Here is a 19,366-nt window from a genome sequence, read left to right as displayed (position 1 = left end):
ACTCCAGGAAGAAGAATGACTGGGCTGGTCCATTGATGGGGGGGGTGTTGGAAGGTACCAAGTAAGACAAAAGGGAAGGGTAAGAGGCAGAGAGGAAAATGACACCATAAACCTCTTCGTCAAACAGTTTGACTTTCTCTTCTTTTTTTATTAATTCTTTTAAACGCCATGAAAGTTTAAGATGTAGTGACTAAAGACCATTGTACCCATTAAAACAAGCAAATAAACACCCACCCCCCACCCCTTCCCAAAAATACACCCCAAAACGAAAGAAAAAGCACACTAAATACTTCTGTTTTTTCTAATAAGAAACACTACATTGTTTCACAGAGAGGTAGAGAGAGGAGGGGGGCGGGGGGAATAGAGATGGGGGGGTAGACAGACACTGACAAAAATACAAAACGGAAAAGAAAAACCAAACTACTGCCTCACAATTTGGAGTTATGAATTCAACCCCACCCTCCCAATGCTTCATGACTGCTTTGGTATGTTCCTGGGCAAGCCCGATTCTGCAGGAGCTGTATTTACACTCTATTAAGGATGTGGAAAATTATGTCAGTTGTTCAGCACTGTCCCACAAGCAGAAGGAGAATGTGGCTCAGCAGACTGGACAGTACCATTATTGTTATAAAAGGGGGGGGGGGGCATAAATGGGTTGGACAGGAGTACATAACTTCATACAGTCATGGGGTTAACCCAAAAACCTACCCAAACAGCACTCGGACAAGACAGAATGACAAATTTTTTTTTGTGGTGTTTCGATTAAGAACGAATGTTGGTGGAAGGGGGGGGGAGGGAGAGAGGGTAGTAAATGCACAGAGACTCCTGAGCCTCCATAGTGCTTGAGTTGTGGATCTACAAGCACAGAGGCCAACTCCAGCTTGTGAGCCAAAGCGGACTGGTACACACTGCTCCCACCCCCTGCCTGTGCACACCTGGAGGTCGGACTCACAGGTGTGGGCCGCCCGTACACACGCCTCGCTGTGACAGGCGCGCACCTGGAGCATTGTGGAACAGGTACGGGCTCGTCCTACAGTAGGTAAGGCAATGAGGCGGGCGTCGCACCTCTGCGAGTTTACCTTGCGCCGATAAAGAGTTCCGTTTAACCGCGAGGCCCTGCGAAGCGGCAAGCTCGTCCCGTGCTCAACTCGAATTCTCCACGGTGGGTACGCAGTATTATGATGTGGGGGCTTGGAATCACGGGGAACTGTGGAGAAGGTGAGAATACCTCTGCCGTTTCAACGCCAGCCGTGGAAACTTCCAACAGGACACTGTCGGACCCGATTCTTAGGCTTGCGCCGACAGGTACGGACTACTGCTACAGGTGCTTCAACATGACTCGTGCACCTGGGGTCAGCTCTGGGCCCAGACTCGGTCTCCTCAGAGTACAGGGCCGGTTCTGAGACGGGGACTCTGGTCTCTGTCTCTCTTGCCGTGATTGGCAGGTTGTGTTCTGGCCTATGCAAGCTGTGCGCACACGGGGGCCAGTCAATGCGCAGCTTTCTCACAACACTGCTCCTGTGCTGTCATGACGACCATAACAGGTAAGCTGGAAGCCTCTTCCGGGTGTTAAGGTCAGGTGACGACAAACTACACTCCACCAAAACCAAATGAGGAGGAGTAGCAGCCAATCAGATTCCAGAATAATACAAGGGGGAAAAAAAACTACAACCAAATGGCCCAATTTGAGAAATCTCAAAATAAAAAAAAAAAAAGAAGTAAAAAGCACAGAAACATTTCTATCTACACAGTGACATCCACAGGCTACAAGTAGTGAAAAATAAAAAAACGATTTGGTGTAAATACTAGGAATCGAATGTTAGATGGCGATGCGTTTCATAAAAGAACTTGCATTAAAAAGTACGCAGTAAGCAGGTTAAAACACTGAAAAAGGTCTTCAGTGTGTACCAAAAAAAAAAAAAAAACCCAAAAAACAAATGAAAAAACCCAACCTCGCTCTGGATGATGCACATGAGCATATACAGCTCTGTGACAAGAGCGAAACACAGGCCTCTCAGTCGTTTTAAAAAGAGACGCAAACTGTGGCAGCCCCCACGCGCAGAGAGTTCTCCCTCCATGATGTTCAGTGTTCACACTGGTGGAGAGAGGACGGAGGGAGGGAGGGACCTCGGCTTCCTGGGAGCTGTGACCTGACCCCCCTACACTGCTCCACCCTGCCCAACCCTGCCACGCCCCTCTGCTGCCAGCTGCCCGGCTTCAGCGTGTCCCCCCCCCCTTCCCCCCAGACTCGCTTCCCTACAAGCGTTTAAAACTCAATGCGCCCCACCCCCTCTCCCACTCTCAGGAGGTCAGACTGCATCTGAGGTCTGTGACCAAACTAAGGAGCGTTCAGGAGATCAAACAAACCTGCAAGGCACACTGACAAATCGAAAAGCAAATCAACGCAAGGTGACGAGGCCAACAGATAAAAAAAAAAAAAAAAATCACACGTCCATACTGACGCACGGGTACGGACACACATACACACACACACATGCACACACACACACACACACACACACACGCTTACCACCCCGCCATCTCCTCCTCCTACCCCACCTTAAGTCTGTGTACCATCATCATCCTTGTATTTCCTCGTAAATTACAACCATGAGTTATAAAAATCACAATTACATTACTGGTAATACTATTTTTGGTTTTGGAACAATGCAGATAGCAGTAGTAGTTGTTCACGTCAGTGACCTTGGGAGTGTGCAGGTTTTGGGTATCGAGGGCAGGCAAAGCCCGGCAGAGAGTATGTATTGCTGAGCTCAGCCTAGTGCCCCCTAGTGGTGGGAGAACACAGTGACAGCAAACCACAGTTGGGCCGAGTACAAAATTGCAAAACTGGGTCCAACCCCACTCTCAGTGACACAGTAAATTAACTTGTGTGATTACTTAAGTATAATGTGTTCATCCATTTTTGGTCTTTTTGTCATTTAGAAGTTTTCACTGTATACATCTTATGTAATGTTTAAAAATCAAGAAAAAAATACAATCATTGCTATAACACCTCAAAAAGACTACATGCATGGAAGACAAGTAACATTTTTAAACTGTTTTTTTTTTCTTTTTTACATTTTTTAAATTCCTTTTGTGTAACATTGTAAACCCTCCCCTTCCCCCCTAACCCCCCAATGCCACCCTCAACCCCACACTTGTACTTCACCTGCTATTAAACTCTAGTTTTATTTGGTGGCTGGTGCATTCTTTGAGAAACAGCATTAGAAAAAAGTTGGCTACAATCTTGACTAAAGTTTAAAAATAAAAATAGAATGAGAGAAAAAAAGTAATTATAAAAGGAGAAAAGCTCCCCTGTGATGCCGGACACAGCATGTGGAACCTAACCAAAGGCCCCCCCCACCCCGCACCCACCCCCCCATCTGCCCTCTGTCTGACACACACGCACGCACGCACGCACGCACGTACGCACACACACACACTCACAAATATGCACACACACATACAATGACACAGACACACAACTATACTCACACTGACCCATACGCACGCACGCACGCACATGCACTGACCAGCACAGACAAACATATGGTTTATGTCAAGTCAGTTTTCTTTTGTGTTATAGTAGGTATGAGCACACAGAGAGGCAGCCACCTGTGTGTCTGCGCAGAAGGTGTTTGTGTACCTGTCTGTCAGACACGGAAACAGGGGACACACATGTGTTTCCATTGCAGTGAATATGGGTGTGTCTGTGTGTGTTTGCATGACTGTGTGTGTCTGTGTGTTTGTGAGCATGTGTGTTTGCATTTGTGTGTGTGTGTGTGTAAAACGGTGGGCTGAAGAAAGCACTGCGCCATCCCTTTGGTACAAGCAGGACGACAATGGCATCTCCATGGAAACGGTGAGATCAGAAGCATGTCGCCATGGAAACAGCGCTTGAGTCCTCACACTGACCAAAAGATAAGTGTGTGTGTGTGTGTGTGTGTGTGTGTGTGTTTGTGCGTAAGTGTGGCAGAAAAGGAACCGGTATCACAGATGAAAGTAATGAAATATGCTCAGGCGTACATACATTCTCACACAAACAAACTCATACATACACAAGCGCACACACGCGCACACACTCACAGACGCACGCATTCACACGCGCCAAGCTGACCTTCCCTCTGTACACTCAGGGCAGTGATTGATAAGGTGTCTGTCAAACAGCAGCTCCATATCAGGGAACGGGAACACTACAATGTGGAAGGACCGAGTGTAAACACTTGAGAGACACGTGGGTGTGTCCTTGCGAGTTCGTCCCAGACGTTCGAGGTGTCGTGTCGCCCCACTTTCAGCCAATCAGAGGACAGGCCTTCATCCGCATTCAGTCTCTTCAACTTCCTGCTGAGGGGTGGGGGGAGGGACTTCCTGTTTTCCTGTCCAATCTTCGCTTGGAATTCTGTGCAAGCTGCTGACCGTGTGCGTGTGTGCAACTGTTCTGCCTTCTTGGGGGGGAGGGTTTGGTGTGAGTCTGAGGGTAGGTGGGTTGGTGGGGTACTGGGTGGGTCAGTGGGTTTTTTTTGGTGATGGGTCTCAAGTGGTGTCAGAGTGGAGGGCTGCTGGGAGCATCGAGGGAGGAGATGGGGAGGGGGGTAGCGGTACCACCCTGCTGTCTGAGAGAGGGGGGGGGGAGGGGGGAGAAAGAGAGACGGAGACAGAGAGAGAGAGAGAGAGGGGGGGAGAGAGAGAGAGAGAGAGAGAGAGAGAGAGAGAGGGAGAGAGAGAGAGAGAGGGAGAGAGAGAGAGAGAGAGAGAGAGAGAGAGAGGGAGGGAGAGAGAGAGAGAGAGAGAGAGAGAGGGGGAGAGAGAGGGAGAGAGTGGGAAAGTGAGACATGGTAATCAACATGCGTGTGTACAGTGTGTTGCTTATGGAGTGTGCACAGTGTGTGTGTATGGTGTGTGTGTACTGCGTGTGTACAGTGTGTTGCTTATGGAGTGTGCACAGTGTGTGTGTATGGTGTGTGTGTACTGCGTGTGTACAGTGTGTTGCTTATGGAGTGTGCACAGTGTGTGTGCACAGTGTGTTGCTTATGGAGTGTGCACGGTGTGTGTGTGTATGGTGTGTGTGTACTGCGTGTGTACAGTGTGTTGCTTATGGAGTGTGCACAGTGTGTGTGTATGGTGTGTGTGTGTGTACTGCGTGTGTACAGTGTGTTGCTTATGGAGTGTGCACAGTGTGTGTGTATGGTGTGTGTGTGTGTACTGCGTGTGTACAGTGTGTTGCTTATGGAGTGTGCACAGTGTGTGTGTATGGTGTGTGTGTGTACTGCGTGTGTACAGTGTGTTGCTTATGGAGTGTGCACAGTGTGTGTGTATGGTGTGTGTGTGTACTGCGTGTGTACAGTGTGTTGCTTATGGAGTGTGCACAGTGTGTGTGTATGGTGTGTGTGTGTACTGCGTGTGTACAGTGTGTTGCTTATGGAGTGTGCACAGTGTGTGTGTATGGTGTGTGTGTGTGTACTGCGTGTGTACAGTGTGTTGCTTATGGAGTGTGCACGGTGTGTGTGTGTGTATACTGCGTGTGTACAGTGTGTTGCTTATGGAGTGTGCACGGTGTGTGTGTGTGTGTGTGTACTGCGTGTGTACAGTGTGTTGCTTACGGAGTGTGCACAGTGTGTGTGTGTGTGTGTGTCCAGTGTGCTGCACTCACGTCCAGACAGTGTGGGGGGGGCGCGGGACTCTCGCTCACAGCTCCTCATAACCGCCCGTCAGGTGTGTAGCATGGTGCAGGGTACCCGCCTGGAAGGACACAAGGGCACGCCATTACTGCCGAGGCCCGACTCAGGGGCGCACACACACGGGTCACTCTCTGGGAGGAGGGTGGGCAGCTAAGCAGTAACATCCTCTGTGGGGTAAGACTATCACTGTACCCGCTCTCAACACAAACACTACACAGCCCCTGGTTCACACTGCTGCTCTGTACTGATCAGGACTGGCGACAAACGCTCAGACAGTAACTGTTACACGCGGCCACCACTAGGTGGCGCCACATGATCACGCAGAGAGAAGCCAGTGTGAGCCATTTCGGTATCGGCCACGGAAATCAGAAATGAGGAAAGTGACAAATACAACAAGAGAGAAATGCATCCAGGTAAAGAGAGACAGAAAAATGACAGACACATCCATCAGCCTATCATACCAGGAAACCAGCTACTGCATTCAATCTACTGTGTATGAGAACAGTGCTTTTCTCTTCAATGTATAATTCACACAAAACACTTGAAAATTCACTCAGAACACTAGAACAGTTGCCTTTAATCTCTTGGCCATGTTAAAATTGAGAGGCCATTTGGCCCAGTGCCTCCACCATTTTCACAGAGGAAACTTTGTATAAGAAACTCCAAGGTGAATCAGTGCTTCACCTGCGCAGCAACAGAGGATGTTAACCCTTTCGCACGTGACTTATTTTATGCTATGAAGAGTGTGTTACGTTACATGGTCTGTCATGTTTTCATTAGCGTTATTAAGCTTCTCATAGTTTTCACCGCCGCATTTGCTATATTTGTAACGTTAAATCGCCGTTTCCTCAACGCTAACATTAGCTAGAATTTTTCAATCTAGTGTTCTAATCGCACCAGTTTGCCTGTACGCGTGAAAGCGCTAATCACACCGGTGTGACTGTACACACAAAAGGGTTAAATATATCCATGAATACAGAGGAAGCTTCGTATAAGAAACTCCAAGGCGGAGCAGTGCTTTACCTGCGGCAACAGGGGATGTTAAATATATCTACGAGTACATGTGCCGTTTTCACACACAGCCTAAATGTGCAGCGGCTTTCATCATTTCAAAAGAAACTGCAGCTGTACAGACATCAAACCTATGAAATAACACAAACGGAATTACGCAGTGACCAAAAAGTGTTACACAAATCAAAACTATGTTACATTCTAGATTCTTAAAGTAGCCAAAAAATGTTTTGGACAGAAATTCATACAATTTCACTATTTACATATTAGTATAAGAAAGAAATTTCAAGCATTTAAGCTTCAGATCAAGATGTTTTTGAATGCATGCCTCTCATTATCCTAATTGGATGTGTCCAAACTTTTAGCTTGGACTGTAATGTATATATAGTGTACAGATTGGAGGAGGAGGTGAAGAGTGGACAGAATGGCCGGGGGGGGGGGGGGTAGTGTGAATCGGGACAGGTGATCACCTGAGTTGGGCGTGGCGGGAGAGTTTGCCTGGCTGGCCTGAGCAGAAACGTTGGCTGCGTCCACCGCGGTTTTGACTGCGTACAGGTTGGCTTCCTCCTGGAACTTACCGATGTTCTTCTTGTAGCGGATCCTCTTGTTGCCGAACCAGTTGGAGACCTGGGCAGGGGAAGACGTCGTGCGCAGGTGAGACCCGCTGCTGGGGCTTTTCATTGGATGATAGGAGGTTTTCAGCTTTCAAATGTGTTAGCTTTACAGCATGTAACTTGTTACAATTACTGTGAAATTCAAGATTTACAAGCAGCAAAGCAGCACAGTTTAGTTACCTGACTAGTGACGGCCACTGAGTCCTAACCTTACAGGCACTGACCTGTGATCAAACCTTGTCCCTTCAATTAACAGATTCCTCTATGACACCTGACCCCTAAAACAACTCTGAGCCCTCACCTGAGAGACAGGGACCTCTCTCTGACCCCTCACCTGAGAGACAGGGACCTCTCTCTGACCCCTGACTCCTCACCTGAGAGACAGTGACCTCTCTCTGACCCCTCACCTGAGAGACAGGGACCTCACACTGACCCCTCACCTGAGAGACAGGGACCTCACACTGACCCCTCACCTGAGAGACAGGGACCTCTCTCTGACCCCTGACTCCTCACCTGAGAGACAGTGACCTCTCTCTGACCCCTCACCTGAGAGACAGGGACCTCACACTGACCCCTCACCTGAGAGACAGGGACCTCACACTGACCCCTCACCTGAGAGACAGGGACCTCTCTCTGACCCCTGACTCCTCACCTGAGAGACAGTGACCTCTCTCTGACCCCTCACCTGAGAGACAGGGACCTCACACTGACCCCTCACCTGAGAGACAGTGACCTCTCTCTGACCCCTCACCTGAGAGACAGGGACCTCTCTCTGACCCCTCACCTGAGAGACAGTGACCTCTCTCTGACCCCTCACCTGAGAGACAGGGACCTCTCTCTGACCCCTGACTCCTCACCTGAGAGACAGTGACCTCTCTCTGACCCCTCACCTGAGAGACAGGGACCTCACACTGACCCCTCACCTGAGAGACAGGGACCTCTCTCTGACCCCTCACCTGAGAGACAGGGACCTCTCTCTGACCCCTGACTCCTCACCTGAGAGACAGTGACCTCTCTCTGACCCCTCACCTGAGAGACAGGGACCTCACACTGACCCCTCACCTGAGAGACAGTGACCTCTCTCTGACCCCGACCCCTCACCTGAGAGACAGTGACCTCTCCCTGGCCCCTCACCTGAGAGGCAGTGACCTCACACTGACCCCTCACCTGAGAGACAGTGACCTCTCACTGACCCCTGACCCCTCACCTGAGAGACAGTGACCTCTCACTGACCCCTGACCTGAGAGACAGTGACCTCTCACTGACCCCTGACCCCTCACCTGAGAGACAGTGACCTCTCACTGACCCCTGACCCCTCACCTGAGAGACGGTGATGGCGCACTTCTTGGCCAGCTCCTCCTTGGCCTCTTCGCTGGGGTAGGGGTTGGACAGGTGGGAGTAGAAGTACTCATTCAGCACTTCCGTGGCCTGCTTGTTGAAGTTACGCCGCTTGCGTCTGAGAGGAAGATGATCAATTACCATCTGTCTCTCTCTCTCAGAAACACACACACACACTCTCACACACAGACAGTTACACACACATACATACAGACAGACATACAGACAGACAGACAGACACACATACACACACACACACACACACACACACACAATCAATCGCACACTCGCACAATCGCAAACAATCGCACACAAATACACACACATACACATGCACACGCATACACACACACACACGTACGCGCACATATATACACACGCGCCTGCCTACGCACGCACATGCACACACACACCTGGCGTCGAGGAATCTGGAGCGCAGGATCATGACGGCCTCGCAGGTGCTCTGCTTCAGCTGCATCTGGATGGAGCTGAACTTGCGGTGGATGATGGCCACCATGCGCTCGATCTCCTTGGGCGAGATGGGCCGGGTTCGAGACTGCTCCCTCAGCAGGTTCATCACGTGGTTGGTGAACTCGCTGCAGGCCTGGCACACGTGGAGATTTAACATTACTCCAACCAGTCAGATGAAAACAAGAGAGAAAGAGGAAGAACTACACGAGACACATGAAATAAAACACACCAACAGTTACAGCACAAAGAAAACCAACGAAACTGACACAAAAAACTAAAGAATACCAAATATGTGAAAATATTACGCATCTAAAACAAAAAAGTATCAAAAGGATTTGGTAAAAAAAAAATAAAATCAGAGAGACACAGAAAAAGACACAGAGAGAGACAGAGAGGAAAAGACATATAGAGAAAGAGAGAGACAGAGTGTCCCAATACTGCAGCACTTTCAGGCCGTCCTCTTTTGTTGCGGTTTGGCACGACAACAGCAATTTGACTCTGACTGGGGTGGATGGGGTGGGTGGGGTGGACAGGGGGAGGGAGGGAGAGAAGAGGAGAGCAGGAGGGAGGGATGCAGAGGGCAGGGGAGGAGGGGAGGGGGAAGAAGAGAAGAATGAGGGGGCATTGCGGAGAGAGGGGGAAAGAGCGGAAAGCAAGAACAGATGAGGGAGAAGGGAGGAGAGGAAGACCAGGAGAGAGACAGGCGGGGGGTGGGGAGGAGAGAGGTGGGGGGGGGGTGGTGATGGGAGGGGTGGGAGGCTGTCTCTGGACACTGTGTTCCGCTCCCTGGAGAGACGCCACGCTTGATCCAGACCCCTGATTGGTTTACCGAGTCTGTGATTAGGCCTTAATGAACGAGTCCCAATCAATCTGCGCTGGAAATGTCGCCCTGGGGACCGAGGCTGTGTCATCAATTATAAGTCATGTGACAGGCTTGGTAAATATTTCACAGCCTTTTTTTGGGGGGGGAGGCTCTGTGGTGCCTCTGCTTCGCTTTTCAGGCACAGTGACCCAGTTTGGTTTTCTGCTCTTATTTGTGTGCAGCATTCGGCATTGTGGGGGTGAGGCTACTATCTGCGATTCACTAAAAGGTGACATTTATTCATTTGGCAGACGCTTTTATCCAAAGCGACTTATAAGTGAGGCAGAGTACAGCACAAAGGAAAAAGCGCTCAACCTCTGATCACTAGCAGCTCAACCAGCCAACCTGCTCTTACTGATGCATTGTGGGACAGAGTGGAGAGAGCACATTTCTGCTGAAGCCCCATAAAGTGGTACCCCTGCCAAGCCCCAAAAGAGGGAGGAGCCAGCCCTCACCACAACCTTCGGCACTCCACTGCCTGTGTTTGAGGGTTTAGTGCTGCACACAGTTCTACGCAGACTCACTGACCTTTACAGCATGTGGATCAGCTGGTACCTACAGCGGGCAGACTCACTGACCTTTACAGCATGTGGATCAGCTGGTACCTACAGCGGGCAGACTCACTGATCTTTACCGCATGTGGATCAGCTGGTACCTACAGCGGGCAGACTCACTGATCTTTACCGCATGTGGATCAGCTGGTACCTACAGCGGGCAGACTCACTGACCTTTACAGCATGTGGATAAGCTGGTACCTACAGCGGGCAGACTCACTGACCTTTACAGCATGTGGATCAGCTGGTACCTACAGCGGGCAGACTCACTGACCTTTACAGCATGTGGATCAGCTGGTACCTACAGCGGGCAGACTCACTGATCTTTACAGCATGTGGATCAGCTAGTAAGTGCAGTGGGTACAGTGAATAAAGGGAATGAACCATCCAGATGATGTAAAGATTGGTGAATCTGTGTGGGATTGAGATGCATGGCTCAAAACTCTTCTCAGCCCCGCACCCCCCCCCCCCCCCCCCTCACCTGCTCGTATTTCTCCAGCTCGGAGTGGTATATCTGCCGGATCTGGGCAAGTTTGGCTCTGTAGTCTGAGTGCTCGATGCTGCCGTCGTTTGGTGACCCCCCTGCTGCCGCTGCCGCTGCCGCCGCCGCCGCGGAGCCCCCGCCCTTCTCCGGGCCAGACACGCCCTCTGCCAGCAGCATGTTGTCCAGCCGCATGATCTGGGGGTCGGGGGGGTCCTCCTCCTGCACCCCACGGATACTCAGCACTGCGGGGGAGGGGGAGGGAGGGAGGGGTCAATGAGTTACAGAGTACACACCACCACCACACAGCCACAGGACTCCATGTGACTCCAGCCACAGGACAGATGTAGTCAGAGAAACTATACAGACAGATATGGACAAACTACAGAAACTACAGGAACACTGAGACAGAAACTACAGGAAGACTGAGACAGAAACTACAGGAAGAGTGAGACAGGAACTGCAGGAAGACAGACAGGAACTGCAGGAGGACAGACAGGAACTGCAGGAAGACTGAGACAGAAACTACAGGAGGACTGAGACAGAAACTACAGGAACAGTCCAGAGAAATTAACAGGGACAGTCAAGACAGAAATTACATGAACAGTAAGGGAGAAACTACAAGAATAGTAAGAGAGAAACTACAGGAACACTCAGAGAGAAACTACAAGGACAGTCAGTGACATAAAAGAGTAGAGGTCTAAAATCACAGTAGGGAGCTGCCAAGTCCGGTTCTCCAGACCCTCCATATGTAAAAATATATTCAAGCATCTCAAGATGGGAGACTCAAAACTCTCAAGCAGTTCTGAGAGAACTACAGAGGGCATGACCGCAGTTCCCCAAACATCCAGCAGAGGACTCTCCTGCCCAAGCCCCACACCAAGGCTAAGTGAAACATAGGGTTTGTAATGGGAGAGTGTGTACTGTCAGTACCATCTCTGCTGGTCATAAGTACAGCTTTCAGCAGCATGGCCACAACACTTTATCAAAGCAGGATCTCCATCAAACCCTGATTACACACTCATTTCTCTCTCCCACACACACACACTCCTATGCACACTCATTTCTCTACCCATGCTAATTTTTCTTTCACACGCATACACATAGACACACCCTCCTTCATGCATTCACACACACACACACGCACGCACACACGAACACACACACACACTCACCCACACTAATACACTCACACTCACACACACACACACAGACACAAACATACACACACACACACACAAACATACACACACACACACACAAACATACACACACACACACACACACACACACACACACTCACCATTTCACCTGTAGTTTGCAGGTGAGAAATACTGAAGTGCAGGAGAGCGTTTTGGCCTTGCTCCAGACTGTAGGGTGAAACAGAGTGCACCACAGTATAGCGCCCTCTGTGATAATTCCATGCCAGTGCAACGTGTGAGTGTACGTCAGACGACAGGAATCACACAGCCTCCCTCCCTCCTTCCCTCTGCCCTTTTCTCTCACTCCCTCTCACAGGTCTAATCCACTCCCCCACTACTCCCCCACTCCACTCTCTCACATTCCTCCGCACCCCCTCCCTCCCCCCCCGTCCCTATGGCTCAGGAATGCAACAGACCCTGCCAACTGAACTAATGACCCCCCTCTGTCCCTCTCCCTCTCTTTAACACCCCCACCCCCCTCCCTAACACACACTTGTGTCCCGCTCTCTCTGTGAGTGCGTGCTTATAAGATGGTCTGGTGTACCTCTGTCGGGAGGAAAGCGTACGAGATAATTCTTCACAGGCCAGTTCGAACTGAAATTACCTACCCTCATAATCGAGGTCCCCCTCAATAATACACTAACCTAGCCCAATAGCCTACACTTGGTCCCCCCTGCCAGAGCTTTCCTTATGATGTGGTACATCTCCCAGCCCCTTTTGAAACTGCTTTTTTATCCGCTGAGCTACACAGGTTTCAACAGTGCGCGAAGATCATGTGATCCACACATGTGGCAGTTTCCTGGCTAGCTGGGTATCAGTTGCAGCTATCGGTCTTTTTTGCATAGTGCCCCTTCACAATAAGAAGTGCCTCAGAGAACACAGAGGGTGTGGCCATTAATCCTGAATTCTGCGGCTGTTGGGTGAACTTCTTTTGCATTCTGTGATTTAGTGGCTGTGACTTGGCTTCCCTTAGTTTCTATGCTGTCTAGTTAGGCTGCACAACTTAACTTGTGGTCAGGCTTGAAGGGTGTTATGCTCACACTCACTGGTCTGGGCGTGTTCTAAGCCTGGTCTGACACTGTTGCTCATTCAACTTGGATGGACACTTACTTCTGTTCTCTTTTGCTGGAAGTCACTCTGGATAAGAGTGTCTGCTGCATGCATTTAATGCAATACAATGTAACTGCAGTAAAATAAAGCATTTTTTACATCAAAAATGTGGAAAATGTGGAAAAAAAAGAAACAGAAATAAGACTAATCCTGGATCCATAGGGTTCTCTGGTCAGAGCTCTGAATCTCACCCTTGATGAAGGTGTGTTCAGTCAGGTACACACTGATGTATAAAGAAACTGTACTTAGCACCACACTGACTGCATTCAACTGGAACTTCTTGGGAACAAATTTTAAGTGACAACTTAGAGACATCTCGAAACACAAGAGGGGGGGGGGTGACCATGGTGCTGCTGGTCCCATGGTGACCAGCAGCAAGAGCAGGAGATGTTTATAGGCATTTAACAAAGAAAAGAAAGCTAGATATTTATAAAAGAAAGATATTTATAAACATGACCTGATTTAACTGACCATGAAAAGAAAAAAAAAACTGCTTTTGTATCATGAAAGGAACTAGTCTTTTCCCTCTGAATAACGGACAGAATCCTGCTGGGTAGAGACAACAGTGCTGGCAGCTGCACTTCCTGCTGAAACACCCCACTGATCTCAGACCTGTGTGGCTCTCGCAGCTGACATCATGCTAACGTAACCCGCTGATCTCAGACCTGTGTTCTCTGACAGGTTATGCTGTACTGAAATAACCCGCTGATCTCAAACCTGTGTTCTCTGACAGGTTATGCTGTACTGAAATAACTCACTGATCTCAGACCTGTGGGCACCTCACAGCTGACATCATGCTAACATAACCCGCTGATCTCAAACTTGTGTTCTCTGACAAGTTATGCTGTACTGAAATAACCCGCTGATCTCAAACCTGTGTTCTCTGACAAGTTATGCTGTACTGAAATAACCCGCTGATCTCAAACCTGTGTTCTCTGACAAGTTATGCTGTACTGAAATAACCCGCTGGTCTGAGACCTGTCTGCGTATCTGCCCCTTCTGGTTCCTCTCTACAAGTTAATTCCACATCTCAGCATGCATTCAGGAAGTTCACTGCTGCACCTCCATGGCAACCTGGTAAGTGGAGTTTTTTTGCCCCCCTCTCATTTCTTCGACATAATTACCATCTCTCATTTCTGTGGCTTTTGTACACATCAAAAAAAAATGAATGAAGTTGTTTATAAATGCTGGTTAAACACTTAGAGACCTCTAGAGAATCTTACAAGACCTTATGAGATCAAACGCTGAAATACCATACAGAAGGCTAGCACTAAAACCATTAAATGTTTCAGTCTCAGAATATTCTATCCAACATGAAGCTGAACAGTTCGAATAATCCTTTCAGCCCTGTAGGGCTGCTGGCGGTCTCCTCACGCTCCATGTTTCTGTGTCTAAACCCCCCCTCCACTGACTTCACAATAAGGCACCCAATCAGAATGCTTTTAGCCTGAACGCTGGTAGAGATGGAGGTATATCTTCAGCAAGTACAGTGTCTTTGGCAGAGGTTTAGAACCCTACTGTATGACACGCCCCTTGCCTTTTGATTGACACGCAGCCACAATGCTGTGCTCAATCGAGGACACGCCCTCCTGAAGGATCTGTGAGGATCTTTAGCGGCGATCCAAACTGCTGTCAAATCAGCTACATTTTTAGCAATGCACTAATATTTATGGAATATTAACACTTCATTATTATGCAATTCGGGCCCATTTTCATCTAGGCTTTCGGGTGAAACGTCTGACCTCTAGCCCGCGTTCTGGTCCGTGAAGCCTGCGTTTAACATTGCGTCTAGGGTACAAATTAGATTCACCTCCCAATGATCCAGCTAACAATAGGGTTTCCAGGACTGCATTTTGTCACGAGAGCCGGGGACTGTCTGCCAGCTCAACCTGTCGATAACGCTTTGGTTCAGCTGTGCAGCTTCGCACGGCCGTGCTAACTGTCTGTTAGCATCTCTGCTCCACCCTGTACCTGCACGCCCGGGGCCGATCCTGGGAGACCGTCAAACTCTGCTCCGCTGTGCATTACATGTACATTTACATTTTTTTTATTTAGCAGATGCTTTTATCCAAAACGACGTACAAAAGTGCATACAGCAAGTACAGCGACAGCACGGGGACAGGATGTGTACAGTTCCACAATGAGACAGTAGTTCCCAGCTGAGAGCAAGGTCTGTTTGAGGACACAGTACTATCAGATTTGTACAACTACAGCGTATGGGGAAACTAATATGATACGCCTTCAAACAGCAAACTTCAAAAACTTCAAACGGCGCAATGAGCGTCAGGGTAAAGGCAGCGACAAGCATTAAGGGTGCCTCTCACTGCAATTCTGAATTCACAGCGAATTCCAGCTTCTGTGATGCTTTGGAAGGGTTTTTTCCTCCTTCGGCCTGACGTGAGGAACAGTGCAGAGGTGCAGCTGAGATGTGAGAATTTGAAAGGAGAGAGAGGACGTCTTATTTTCCTCGGGCACAGATGCCGCAGCTGTCATGGCCTTAAAGAGTGGACAATCAGCACATTTTGACATGTTCATAAAACATGCAGTGCTAAAAGCAAACTCGGACGAAGGTGTACACATGTTGCAAGGAAGGTTACCGTATTCTGAGACTATTTACACTTTGGAACTGTTCAGGTCGGTCTTAGTAGCCAGTGGAGTCACTCCAACCCCTTCATCCATCCAAAACTGTTCTCTCTCTCTCTCTCTCTCTCTCTCTCTCACTCTCCCTCCCTCCCGCCCTCCCCTGGCTGCAGCCTAAAGCCCTGTGACTTCCCTAATTACTGCAATTAAGCACTGATTGCTTTTAATTACACACATACACACAAACGCAGATGCGCACACGCGCACACACACACACAAGGACCCATGCACATAAATGCATGCACTCATGCACACACAGATGCACATGCATGAACAGATGGGAATGCACACACACACACACAAGCGCACGCTCACACACACACACACACACAAGCGCACGCTCACACACACACACACACACACACACTAGCACACGCTCACACACACACACACACACACACACACACACACTAGCACACGCTCACACACACACACACACACACACACACACACACACACACACTAGCACACGCTCACACACACACACACACACACACACACTAGCACACGCTCACACACACACACACACACACACACTAGCGCACGCTCACACACACACACACACACACTAGCGCACGCTCGCACACACACACACACACACACACACACACCCACACACACACCGACACACACACTAGCGCACGCTCACTCACACACACACACTAGCGCACGCTCACACACACACACACACACACATACACACACACACACACACACACACACACACACGAGCGCGCACACATTCAAAAAAATTCAAAAATTCAAAATTCAAATCTCAACAGATTAGGTGAATGTTGTCAGTCAAAATACAGCACAGTCGAGGATGTCACCAAAGTTTTGATCGAAACAATATTGTGCATAAAAAAAAATTCTGAAGCCGAAGCCAAAAGCAATTCATGTTTTGTGCATCTCATATCAGCCAAAACACTCCCACACTGGTGATGCCCAGCAGACAGAAAGGAAAACGCTGGTTTTATTCACTTTCTGTTTAAAGGGATCGCAGTTCCGAAAGAGCGGCCATCTTTGCTTGGATCCATACGTTCTGTTGCTATGCCCGTTGCTAGGGAAGCGATGGAAGGCCTTTTCCAGCAAACTGAAGGAGGGAGGAAGAGAAGAGAAAGATGGTGGAAAGTGGAATGAGAGAAGAGGAGGGATGGAGAACTCCAGTCCTTCTCCTCCTTCACGCCATCTCTCCTTCTCTCTTCTCTTTCTCAGTAATAAAAGTCTGAGGCCTGGGCTCCCCCCTCTGCTAACCAGCTGTCCCAGCCAATGCTGAGACTTCCCATGGAGAGCCCTGCTAAAGAACTCAATGCACTCTGCCTCTCTCTCACACTCTCTCACACACACACGCACACACACCCCGCACTCCCAGAGCACGCACCCATGCGCGCGCGCACACACACACACACACAAAAACTCATTCCATACATAGACATACACTAAAAAAAACACACGCTTCAATTCAAACACTTCCAGAACAGTTACTGCAAACACACACACACACACTGTTTAAATACTCTCAAAGACAGAAATTAAGCCATCATAACATCTTCCCTCTCTGCCCAATTTCTGCACCCCCCCAACCCCCATGCCCCCTGTGCCAGCTCCCCTCTTTCTGTCCCCCTGCAGCGCCCGACCCCGCCCCCCCCTTTCAGGCCCCCTCAGCCCCTCCCCCTTTCACCCGCTCTCCATTTCAGGAGACTTCTGCAATCCTTCATGCTGTCAGTCTCTCAGCCCCACACCCTGCCCCCCCCCCCTCCACCCCTCCCTCCACCGACTGACAGGATTAGCATTTTAATTGCATCAGCTCCCTTGGGTATTCACTGCTTTTCACTGGGGGGGGGGGGGGGCAGAGAGAGAGCGAGCGAGGAGAGGCGAGAAATAGAGAGACAGAGAGAGAGAAGGTAAAAAGGAGAGAAAAGGGAGACTGACACAGAGAGAGTGAGTGAGCAAGCAGGGACGAGAGAGTGATGGAAGGGTAATAGACTGAGTGGAAGGAGAGGAGAGAGAACGCCCAGGGAGAAAATAAACAGCTCTTGGGGGGGGGGAGAAAGAAGGGAAAAGGAGGAGGAAAGGGGAGAGATGGAAGGAAGACCGAGGAGGAGTCAAAGGAGAGAAACAAGTCGAAGGGCCGTGCTCAGAGCGAGTCAAACAAGCAACCGTGCTGCTGAGAAAAAGAGTCAAACACTTCTGAGACTGAGTCCGACAGAGCATTGTTCAGAACGAGTCAAACCAGCAAACACTGCTAGGCTAACGAACCCCAGACTTCTTGTTTACAGAAGAAATCTAATGAATGAATCAGGGTTTCCATGGAGACGCCCTTTATCACTGCTGCCCCCAGGAGCACTCCTGAAAGGAGAGCTGTTCCCCTCACAGGCAACACAGCTCACATCTCGCTGGGACGGGCTACAGCAGAGCTGATCCCCTCACAGGCAACACAGCTCACATCTCGCTGGGACGGGCTACAGCAGAGCTGATCCCCTCACAGGCAACACAGCTCACATCTCGCTGGGACGGGCTACAGCAGAGCTGATCCCCTCACAGGCAACACAGCTCACATCTGGCTGGGATGGGCTACAGCAGAGCTGATCCCCTCACAGGCAACACAGCTCACATCTGGCTGGGATGGGCTACAGCAGAGCTGATCCCCTCACAGGCAACACAGCTCACATCTGGCTGGGATGGGCTACAGCAGAGCTGATCCCCTCACAAGCAACACAGCTCACATCTTGCTGGGACGGGCTACAGCACAGCTGTTCCCCTCATAAGCAACACAGCTCACATCTGGCTGGGATGGGCTATAGCAGAGCTGTTCCCCTCACAAGCAACACAGCTCACATCCCGTTGGGACGGGCTACAGCGGAGCACTTAACTTGAATGGATACACTTTTGTTCTCTTGTGCTAGAGGTTGCTCTGGATAAGAGTTTCTGCAAAATGAATGTCATGTAACGTAATCTGAACTTTTTATGCAGTGCTCTCTCTCACACCCTTATACACGCACACACACATGCACACACACACACACACACACACACACGTGCACACACACCCGCGCACACACACATATATACACAAAGATAACCAGCGGGGTTAATGGCCTACAGGAAACTGTCACTGTGTAGCCTTTGTCTGCCAGCCTTCCGTTGATGTGTATTATTCTCTCGAAGTGTCTCTACATTTGTTTTTATGTGTGTATGTGATCCTGTATGTGTGTGTGTGTGTCTGTGTGTGTTGGTGTGTATGTCTGTGTGTACAGCTGCATCTTTGTATGCATATGTTTTTGTGAGTCTGGGCATAAAACACTAACTACAAACTGCAGCCCTCCAAAGACTGCCTGCAATTAAAAAAAATTGCTATTAAGATTTTTTTTAAAAATTGATCCCATAACATCAACAGTGTGAGCT

At 49.4% G+C, this 19,366-nt stretch overlaps 1 protein-coding gene across 3 annotated transcripts in view; it reads right to left on the bottom strand.

Moving 5' to 3' along the window:
• Positions 1-3,585: 3,585 nt before the first annotated feature.
• LOC118785147 (pre-B-cell leukemia transcription factor 1-like) overlaps positions 3,586-19,366 on the bottom strand; it is a 49,731-nt gene continuing 33,950 nt past the window's right edge. Inside the window, exons 3-8 of one of the 3 annotated variants that reach the window (XM_036539708.1) lie at positions 11,010-11,254; positions 9,055-9,245; positions 8,624-8,759; positions 7,160-7,316; positions 5,651-5,739; positions 3,586-4,613 (exon numbers count right to left, since the gene is read on the bottom strand). In XM_036539708.1, coding sequence (XP_036395601.1) covers positions 5,696-5,739; positions 7,160-7,316; positions 8,624-8,759; positions 9,055-9,245; positions 11,010-11,254 — 773 coding nt within the window. In that variant the 3' untranslated portion in view covers positions 3,586-4,613; positions 5,651-5,695. The remainder of the gene's footprint in view (positions 4,614-5,650; positions 5,740-7,159; positions 7,317-8,623; positions 8,760-9,054; positions 9,246-11,009; positions 11,255-19,366) is intronic. The other 2 variants (XM_036539716.1, XM_036539725.1) reach the window with 2 other exon arrangements.

The sequence above is a fragment of the Megalops cyprinoides genome, chromosome 1 (genome assembly GCF_013368585.1).
Source record: "Megalops cyprinoides isolate fMegCyp1 chromosome 1, fMegCyp1.pri, whole genome shotgun sequence".
Classification (NCBI taxonomy): domain Eukaryota; kingdom Metazoa; phylum Chordata; class Actinopteri; order Elopiformes; family Megalopidae; genus Megalops; species Megalops cyprinoides.
Note: the sequence above shows the minus strand (reverse complement) of the source record. Positions and strands in the feature narration are given on the sequence as shown.